Source organism: Nematolebias whitei, chromosome 9, assembly GCF_014905685.2.
Source record: "Nematolebias whitei isolate Nwh7 chromosome 9, NemWhi1, whole genome shotgun sequence".
NCBI classification, from domain to species: domain Eukaryota; kingdom Metazoa; phylum Chordata; class Actinopteri; order Cyprinodontiformes; family Rivulidae; genus Nematolebias; species Nematolebias whitei.
Window position 1 is genome coordinate 30805130 of NC_056506.1, and position 10008 is coordinate 30815137.

Below are 10008 nucleotides of genomic sequence, written 5' to 3' on the forward strand. Positions count from 1 at the left end.
TTCTCCTACGTAGCCATGATGTTGTGATTGCTGCAGAATGTGGTCTGGCATTATCGTGTTGAAAAATGCAGGGTCTTCCCTGAAAGAGATGACGTCTAGATGGGAGCATATGTTGTTCTAGAACCTGAACATAGTTCTCTGCATTAATGGTGCCTTTCCAGACATGCAAGCTGCCCATGCCACAAGCGCTCATGCAACCCCATACCATCAGTGATGCAGGCTTCTGAACGGAGCGTTGATAACAACTTGGGCTATCCTTGTCCTCTCTGGTTTGGATGACATGGCGTCCCAGTGTTCCATATAGAACTTCAAATTGTGACTCATCTGACCACAGAACAGTCTTCCATTTTGCCACACTCCATTTTAAATGACCCCTGGCCCAGTGCAAACTTCTGAGCTTGTGGAGCTTGCTTAGAAATGGCTTCCTCTTTGCACTGTAGAGTTTCAGCTGGCAACGGCGGATGGCACGGTGGATTGTGTTCACTGACAATTCTTTCTGGAAGTATTCCTGAGCCCATTCTGTTATTTCCTTGACAGTCGCATTCCTGTTTGAGGTGCAGTGATGTTTAAGGGCACGGAGATCACGAGCATCCAGTAGAGTTTTACGGCCTTGACCCTTACGCGCAGCGATTGTTCCAGATTCTCTGAATCTTTTGATGATGTTATGCACGGTTGATGATGATAACTTAAAAGTCTTTGCTATTTTATGCTGGGTAACACCATTCTAGTATTGCTGCACTATCTTTCTGTGCAACAATGGTGGAATTGGTGATCCTCTTACCATCTTGGCTTCTGAGAGACACTGACACTCTGAGAAGCCCTTTTTATACCCAATCATGTTGTCAATTGACCTAATTAGTGTTAATTGGTCTTCCAGCTGTTTGTTATATGCTCAATTTTCTTTTTCCAGCCACTTATTGCTACTTGTCCCAACTTTTTTGGGATTTGTTGACACTGTGAAATTTTGAATCAACATATTTTTCCTTTAAAATGTTACATTTCCTCAGATTAAACTTTTGATCTGTCATCTATGTTATATTACAAATAAAATATTGACATTTGCCATCTCCACATCATTGCATTCAGTTTTTATTCACAATTTGTTTATTGTCCCAACTTTTTTGGAATCCGGTTTGTATTACAATGGATAAGTTAATTTTATTATTTTATTTTCAACTAAATGTTTTCCACTTTGTTGGTTTTAAATTTTGGTTTAAACCTGAATTCATAAAGCAAACTGCATATATTTTGTTTGCAGTGATTGGAACAGATTTCACTTCGACTCTTGACATTAAAAGTTAACTTTTCTTTTCTTTTCACATACTAACTAACTGTGGCCTTATGTATTCATCTATTTGTTTGTTTCAGAAAGCTATTGCTTTAGCACAGAAAGCCTCGCAGGAGGACCAGGCTGGAAATTATGAAGAAGCCATCCAGTCTTATCAGCATGCCGTCAAGTATTTTCTCCATATTTTGAAACGTGCGTCGCCATGGTGGTATACACATCCCACATAATGTCACACTAATGTTACCTTCGACTGCCAGTTCTCACTGAACACTCTGTATTTACATAAAACTGCTCAACCCTTTTAAAGATTGTTTGTATGAGACAGTTTGCATATAAATTGTGTTTTCATAGGAGATATAACATATGGTGACTAACTTTTCTTCCACCTTCCATTAGGTGAACCACAAGGTAAAGATGGCAACCAGAAGATTAGAGATAAATGTAAACAGTATCTGGACAGAGCGGAAGAACTACAGGAATACCTAGTAAACAAAGAGGTCATTAAGAAATTACTTATTTGTTCTGTTAACGTAAGCAACGATGTCTGGGATAATAATAAAAGAGCATTGTCACAGCAGTGCCGACGCTTCAAGAGGAAAGCTGCTACAAGATAAATGCCAAACAAATAATGGCTTATATTTAATTTTTTAAAAAGTGCTACAAGGTTTGAAGTTAACTTACAGTTCTTTCACTGAATGAATATGATTCACTATAGCCTTTACAGTATCGTGTGAGAGTTTTAACCTCTCATTTTTAAAGAAAAAATTTAAAGACCTTCAGGGAGCTGAAATAATTATTAAGACCACTTCACAAATTGACATAAAGTCTGGCTCTTAAAGGGAAAATCAAGTTAAAATGTAGGATTTGCACAAAAGGCTCCCAAAGAAATGTATTTTACGATTTAGTTTAAACCAAACTGACTGTAATTAAAGTGCGAGCTGGTAATTTATATTTATTTTCTAGTTTTAAACTGAGAGGCCAGGAGCTCGTTTTGAGTTGATTTTTTTTTTTTTTTAAAGACAAGCTGTTCCGCAGAAGACGTGACGTTGCTACGTCATGACGTCATCACATTCCGTGCACGCGAGTATCGACTTTTTAATGCGGAAGTTGTTTTCTCGATCCGACTCTGGTGCGATCTGAAAAACGAAAACAAGTTGACCAGAAAGCCTCTGATTTTGAGGTTAACAATTTGCGTTGACAAGGATTTTATTTAAAAGTCTTTTTGCCACGGAGGCGTTAAATTTGTTTTGGCTTTTGAACGACTTATTTAGCCCTTATGGCCAACAATAATTTACAGGTAAGCGAAGGACCAGCCCTTGTTGAGCTGGCTAAACGCTTTGACAAGGCAGGACAAAAAGTTATTTTACGCCATAAGGAAAAGTAGTTAAATTATTCTGTGTAATCTAAGTTAAATATACAGTGTGAGTTTTATGGTTTGTGTTCGGTATAAGAGCTTTAAATGGTGTTTCAAACCGTATCGTTGTATAACAATAGCAGCTAATTAGCATAGTAAGCTAATTCGACATTCATGGGTGTTTTTTTAATAAAGTTGTTCGTCTTTTCGTGGTATTTGTGATTGCTACTCTATATATTTATTATTTTCTACTTCAGTGATAGATGGACATCTACTAAGAGCAGACTTCCGAGCTAGCTGGTCTTTTTGAGGCCTTTCAAAACAAAAGTTGCATCGCTCTTGTTGCTTGTAGCTCTAATGGTTTGCTAGTTTGACAGCTAAGCGACCATAAATAGGAAGTGAAAGAAAATGTTGGGAAAGTTAGGTTCAGGGTTTTATCATGGTGTAAGTAAGGTGTCTAAACAAAACCAGTAGCAGTAGTTCCAAAGGGGTGGTTTACCAATTACATTTTAAGAGTTATCACTAAATGTTTGGGAAATCACTTCAACATTATGTTAAGACACATCTTCACCTTTCTATATTACATGGAATGCAAAACATGAAGACCTCAGATATTGAATCACACTTAATCTGTTCATTACCTTACTTTTGCTCAGATGTTTGGGTAAATTCAAACAAGAGTGTCAGAAAGCTTTTTTTTTGCCCACTACAAACAAAACATTAGCTAAGAAACCTACTGTGCACTTACAGCTTAATCCTTAATATATTTATGTACACTAAAGTTTACAGAATCAGTACATTTTTATGTTGCTCTAATAATGTTAAGGTTAAAAAAGCACATTTAGTTACAGATCAGGAAACAGAGAGGACTTGTTTATAAATTAAAATTTAGAACTGATTTATCAAAACAATGTCAATTATACGAGTTAATTTGCTAAACTCTTTTGAACTCGTATGTAAAACTCTGCATGAATTCTAAATGTTATTAACAGGCGTGAGCTACAAATATTAAATGTTAGATATGTGTTTATTTGTATGTTAATGTTATATATGTAAATTAATTCTTGTTTTCCAGAAAATCAGTGCATAGTTTTGTGAATCTGCACAACTGTAGATGATGCAAAGGCAATAGTTAAAATAAAACCTTTTCTGTCAGTTTAGGCAGAGATGTATGGTAATTACTGTATTATTGACACTAAAATTATTGCATTTAGTTTTATATGTACGTTCAAATTATTATTTTTTCATGTGTGCATAGTTCAAATGTTTTAATGGCAGAAACTTTTAATAAAAAAAAGTTTTGAATTAGCTATAAATTAGTCATATCTTTACATTTCTTGTCTTGATTTTGAGGTTGTAAGAAAAGTTCATGTGTAACAACACAAACAATCATTGCGACTGCCTACATTTCTCACAGTTCTTTCTTTAAAACATTTCTTGCAGGTTTGTGTATGACACATGGTTCTTTTGTCTGTGTTATTTCAGAAAGCCATTGATCTTGCTAGCAAGGCGGCTCTGGAGGATAAAGCTCAGAACTATGAGGAGGCTCTCCGACTCTATCAGGCTTCTGTTCAGTACTTTCTTCATGTGGTAAAATGTAAGCCAACAGACAGCACGGTGTATGGTGTGGCGTGTAAAATGATCACAGCAGTTTGTCACTTCAGGAATTCCAAGTTGTGTATTGGCTGCTATCTATTTAAAGCTATTGATCTTTTATTGTCCTCATGTTGTTCTGTCAACTTTTTTTAATTGTAAGCTTGAAAAAAACACCTGATGACATTCACAGTAGTTTAATTTTTTTATAATTCTTGTTTTTAGACGCACAGTGAAGAGTAGAGCCTCATTTTAGAACACAAATTAATTTTTTTTCATTTGTTTTGTGTGTGTGCTTTGTTTGATCTGCTTACAGACGAAGCTCAGGGTGACAAAGCGAAACAGAGCATTCGTGCAAAATGTGCTGAATACTTGGACAGAGCAGAGAAGCTAAAGGAGTATCTGAAGAAAAAAGAGAAAGCTCCTCCTGCTAAACCTGTCAAAGAGTCACAGGCTGATGACAAAGGGTGTGTTCATGGGTGGGACTGATGGTTAGCTCTTCAGATGTGACGTCATTCCCATATGGCTGGGGGAAAAAAAAACATTTTACCCCTTGTTGAGTGTGAAAATGTATTTAGACCAAATGTAAAATGCATATAAAAGTTGTAAATACTCACATTGCTGTGTTTAGGAATGAAAGTGATGAAGGTGATGATCCAGAGAAAAAGAAGTTTCAAAATCAACTCTCAGGTTAGTCATATTTTTAATTCTTATTAAACCTGCCACAGGAACATCTGTTTTTAGTCAAATTACATGTCTAAATAAGGATTTTAATTACTGGTACACGTAAATACACTCTGTGTGACCATTGAAATGCCTTTTCAGGTGCAATTGTCATGGAGAAACCAAATATCAAATGGAACGATGTCGCTGGTTTAGAGGGGGCCAAAGAGGCACTGAAAGAGGCTGTTATTCTTCCTATCAAATTCCCCCACCTTTTCACAGGTTTTATCTGATATGCTATGACTTAACATTATTATTATTATACTGTTAATTGATAAAACCAAATATTATTGCAGTCCATAGTGTTTTGATGACTTTTATAAATTCTTCTTTTTTTGCCTTATTGACAGGAAAGAGAACTCCGTGGAGAGGGATTTTGCTTTTTGGACCTCCAGGTACAGGGAAGTCCTACCTGGCTAAAGCTGTTGCAACAGAAGCAAACAACTCGACCTTTTTTTCGATCTCTTCATCTGATCTCGTCTCCAAATGGCTGGGAGAGAGTGAAAAGTGAGTCATGGACACAAAACTGTAGTATTCTGATAAATAGTTTAAATAAACATCTAATATAATAACCTAATTCACCTTCCAGAAGCTGGTGTTTTATTTGTCTGCCGTCATTTTGGTTCACAGATTGGTAAAGAATCTTTTCAGCCTTGCAAGAGAGCATAAGCCTTCGATCATCTTCATCGATGAGATCGACTCCCTGTGCGGCTCAAGAAGCGAGAACGAAAGTGAAGCTGCCCGTCGTATTAAAACAGAGTTCCTGGTTCAGATGCAAGGTGAGCCTGTTGAAATGGTTACAAGTAGTTCCTGAACAATGTTCTGTAATTGAGGTAAAAAATCAAAATCTGGCAACATTTCAAGTGTTTTAAGGACATTTCTTTCTGTTATTGTGCCATTGCTGTAAGGCAGAGGCACAGAAGGATAAAAAAATTAGAATTGTGCTCAGTCCCCATCTCATTTAATGAAGCATACATGACCAAAATAAAACCTCAACTGTAGGAAGCGTTCAGGTGCAACTTAAAGTTAACAGATTTAGTTAAACTGAGATGACTGAGACTGAAAGTAGGAAATGGAACATTAGGATCACATGAAAAATCAGAAATGCTCAGTTCTGCAAGCCTGAAATCAAAGAACTCAAATGTATAACTTTGCAAACAGAGCTGTTCTGGGGTAAAATGTATTTCAGTATACTGGTTCTCATCGTAGTTCAGAGATGGAAATAATAAAGAACTGTTGACGTTTTCAGGCTCTGAGAGTGGACACAATCAAAACACTTAAAAATTCTTAAATAATTAGAAAGTTTACATTAACAAAAGGATGAATGACTAAAGGAGCACTTTTCAACAACTTTAAAAGCTAGATTACTTGTCTGTTGTGCTCACTGGCTGTTGAAAAATATTATTTATGATTTACTAATAGGACTTAATACTAAGGACAAAACAAACCTGACGAGGCATCGGGCTAAATTTAATCTGTGCTCTCAGCATGGTGGTTCTGGTGAGACCCTTAAAACAGATGCCTGCAAAGAGCATTTAACTTGCTGTTTAAATATTATAGCTTTTTATTATAATTTATTTACTGGTAGCTGAAATAATTTCTAGGTTAGGTCTGTCCAACCTGATATTGGACAAGAAGGTTGTGACACCTGGACAGTCCAATATATCCCATCTTATTTTCTCATTTGAACTGTTTGTCATAGAAAGCTGTGTGATTGCAACTTTGTTTTAATAGAAACTACTGAAAGTTGTATTAAATTAAAATGACCTTATTGCTTGCCATCATGATTGTGTAATTATTTAAGGTGTGGGGAACGACAACGAGGGAGTGCTAGTTCTTGGGGCAACAAACATTCCTTGGACCCTCGACTCTGCCATCAGAAGAAGGTAAAAGTTATAAGACATGCTTTAAAGTTATCCAGGTATCATTCAGCAGTTCTAAATGTCGTCAAATCCTATTTCAGGTTTGAGAAGAGGATCTACATCCCCCTGCCTGAAGAGCACGCTCGTTCCTTCATGTTCAAGCTCAATCTGGGCTCCACCCCCAACAGCCTCACCGACTCCGACTTCATCACCCTGGGCAAGAAGACATACGGGTACTCAGGAGCAGATATCAGCATTATTGTCAGAGACGCTCTGATGCAGCCAGTTCGGAAGGTCCAGTCAGCAACACACTTCAAACGGGTACGTCTTTATAAAACACCTCTGTGTTTAAAAAAAAAAGTATAAAATGGGTTTTAATAAGTGCTCTCTTGTGTTTTGTTTTTAAAAGGTACGAGGTCCATCAAGAACGGACCCCGACCTTGTTCTTGATGACCTCTTGACTCCGTGCTCACCTGGAGATCCCAATGCAGTGGAAATGACCTGGATGGAAGTCCCTGGTGAGAAACTATTGGAACCAGTGGTGTCCATGGTGAGTACAAATACACAGCATTGACATGGATGATTCAGTCATTTGATTTGTATTTGAATAGATGTGGTAGAATACTACTCCACTCAGGACATGAAAAATTTGGTGCAATTTAATGTCATCCTAATGGTTTTTTTTGCTTATTTATATTCTTTTCACATTAAAACAAGCCTGTACACACATAAATATATAAATAAAAGACCTGGACTCATATTTACGTAGTATAAATTGATAAAGTTGGAGTTATGGTTCTTTATTCTTCTTTGGAGCTGACTTGAATATTTTCGTTGAGGTTTGAGGCTCATTTGTAGTGACGAACAGTTAAGTTTGTAATAAAATACGTACAGTAAACCTAATTCCTGCCCAGCCCTCTAGTGGAGACCCTCTCTTACAGCGAGTTGGGACTTGCATTGGGGAGTGTGCTATTGCCCCATCACCTAGTTTATGGTGCATTAAGAGCAATTTAAGGAACAGCGTATTGATGTATTTGTAACATCTGTTATCAGACTGATTTGTTTTGCTTCCTTTTGCCTAGGCTGACATGCTGAGGTCTCTGGCCAACACGAAGCCAACAGTCAACGAGCAAGATTTAGAGAAACTGAAAAAGTTCACGCAAGACTTTGGACAGGAGGGCTAGACTGGTTGATGAAGTCAAACCAAAGTGAAAGAATTGTGATTGTCTCTTTACTGTCATTGTCACTTTTGTTTGCTCTCCCTGTCTCATCCTAGCCTTTCACTAAGCCTCTTGGATTTTATTAATGGACAAGATCCGGTTTGCCAGTTTGACCACAAAAGTGTCCCAGGCTTTACTTCATATTCACTATTGTCCAAAGATTTAATAACTTGCCATGTACAACTGTCATGTTTAAAATCAACACCGCATTCAGAAGTTACAAATTTAGTTTAATCCAAGCACCAAACAATAATTATTTATGAAAATAGTCTGGTTGGTTAGAGAAAATGACACAGTTACTGCATGTTAACTACTTTTAAGTTGCAACTCGTCCTTGTGTTTTTGCTTTCCAGAGTATATCCAACTGGATTAATAAATGTTCTCCTCAACATATTCTCTATTTTTGTGAAAGTAAAACAAGCATTTTATAGCCTGTACATGTACTTAACAAATTGTATAAACCTCACTCAGTGCAAGTTGGATCACTTAAATTCACAGATATCTATGAGGTTAAATGTCCTGATTGGAGTTTTAGTGCTCTGGGGTGGATACAAAAGCTTAGCTGCAGATTTCACTTGTATATTTGGTTACCAAACAAATTAGTTGCAGGCCTATACGCAGTCTTTATGATTTAAAGCAAAACGGCTCCCAAGGAAGAATCGCCAGTGTTTGCAAACCAGCATTGCTTTACCATTTCTCAAGAACTTGATGGCTTTAAGTTATTTTTGCCTTCTGTTGTTTTTCCATAATTTACTGTACGTATTCATTCATACCTAAAGGCTGTGCTTGGTTATTTTTACTGCAAAAAACCTAAGCCTTACTTTAATAAAAAGTGATCTGTTTGCTTGAATAAAGTGGGGTTAAGGGGTGAAAGTGACGACGGCTCAGATGGAGAGATCATCGTCTGTTCTTACAGTAAAAACTGCTTGAACCTTTAGTAGCCATAAGTGGCAGTGTGCACCAATGTGCCTTCTAGAAAAGCTGCATGATTTTTTTATTGGTTTATTTCTAAACTAGTCATACTTCTAATATATATCAAGTGCGCTGTCACTACAATTAAGGAATGTACAGTACTTGTACATTTCATGTAAGTTCTTTTAAAGATTGTATACGACTGTATTCTGTTGCTCTTAAGAAGTGCAAACTGTGTCCTGTGGTGTCTTTTTTAAGGGGATTGTCTTGTTTTACAGCAGATGCCTATACACTTATGTAACCAACTCTTAAGCCTTTTTCTTTGAGAAGAGGTAACCCATGGATTTGATTTTCTGTTTTTCATTACGTCAGTGTAAATAAAAGTTAAAACTATAGTATGACAATTCTCTTTTGTTGATTTTTGTTTGTTTTGCTTATTGTAACATTTCATATTATTTGTAATTGTGGACTGTTTCTTTCAGTCATAATTTGACAAAAAATAAATAAATATTGAGCAGAGATTTTAAAAATCCTGGGGATTTGACCCACAATGAGGAAAAAATTATGTTGAATATGCAGTGCAAGAAAAAAAATGTCAAGATTTTTCATCAATCATGCAAAGATAACGGTGTAAGTTTTTGATATAGTTTTATTATGTACTGAGGATATTTTTCTTTGTAAATCTTGGCAGCCAAAAACGTTTCCTGGGGAGTCTGGTCTTGTTAATTTAATTAACAGATTAATTTTAGTATGTCAGAATTCTAAGATTAAAGTAAAGTCTAAGAAAAATCTCACTCGCATAATTCTGAGGATAGGCCAGAATTACAAAAAATATAAATGCCAGAAAATTCCTTCATGTCCCTTTTATGTACAAAAATATTGTTGTTGTTGGCGTCAAAGCTCAAAAAGCGCCCTCTGGTGTCAAATTAAAGTTCAAAGTTCTTTAGTAACGCTTTGCATTGTGGGATTTGTAGTTGACTCACGTCTGCGCAGCGTTCCGTTCTCTGAATCCACCCTCTCTGAGAACTACAAGTTCCAGGCAGGGCCGTTACGCGA

General features: G+C 36.6%; 1 protein-coding gene across 2 annotated transcripts in view; it reads left to right on the forward strand.

Moving 5' to 3' along the window:
• The window catches only part of vps4b (vacuolar protein sorting 4 homolog B), a 14869-nt gene extending 6503 nt beyond the window's left edge, over positions 1–8366 (forward strand). The window contains exons 2-13 of one of the 2 annotated variants that reach the window (XM_037682207.1): positions 1369–1480; positions 1685–1830; positions 4128–4239; positions 4552–4702; positions 4867–4925; positions 5061–5180; positions 5309–5465; positions 5589–5737; positions 6763–6844; positions 6922–7141; positions 7230–7370; positions 7903–8366. In XM_037682207.1, coding sequence (XP_037538135.1) covers positions 1369–1480; positions 1685–1830; positions 4128–4239; positions 4552–4702; positions 4867–4925; positions 5061–5180; positions 5309–5465; positions 5589–5737; positions 6763–6844; positions 6922–7141; positions 7230–7370; positions 7903–8004 — 1551 coding nt within the window. In that variant the 3' untranslated portion in view covers positions 8005–8366. Of the gene's footprint in view, positions 1–1368; positions 1481–1684; positions 1831–2391; positions 2586–4127; positions 4240–4551; positions 4703–4866; positions 4926–5060; positions 5181–5308; positions 5466–5588; positions 5738–6762; positions 6845–6921; positions 7142–7229; positions 7371–7902 lie in introns of those variants that run through there. The other variant, XM_037682206.1, reaches the window with a different exon arrangement.
• The last annotated feature ends 1642 nt before the right edge of the window (positions 8367–10008 follow it).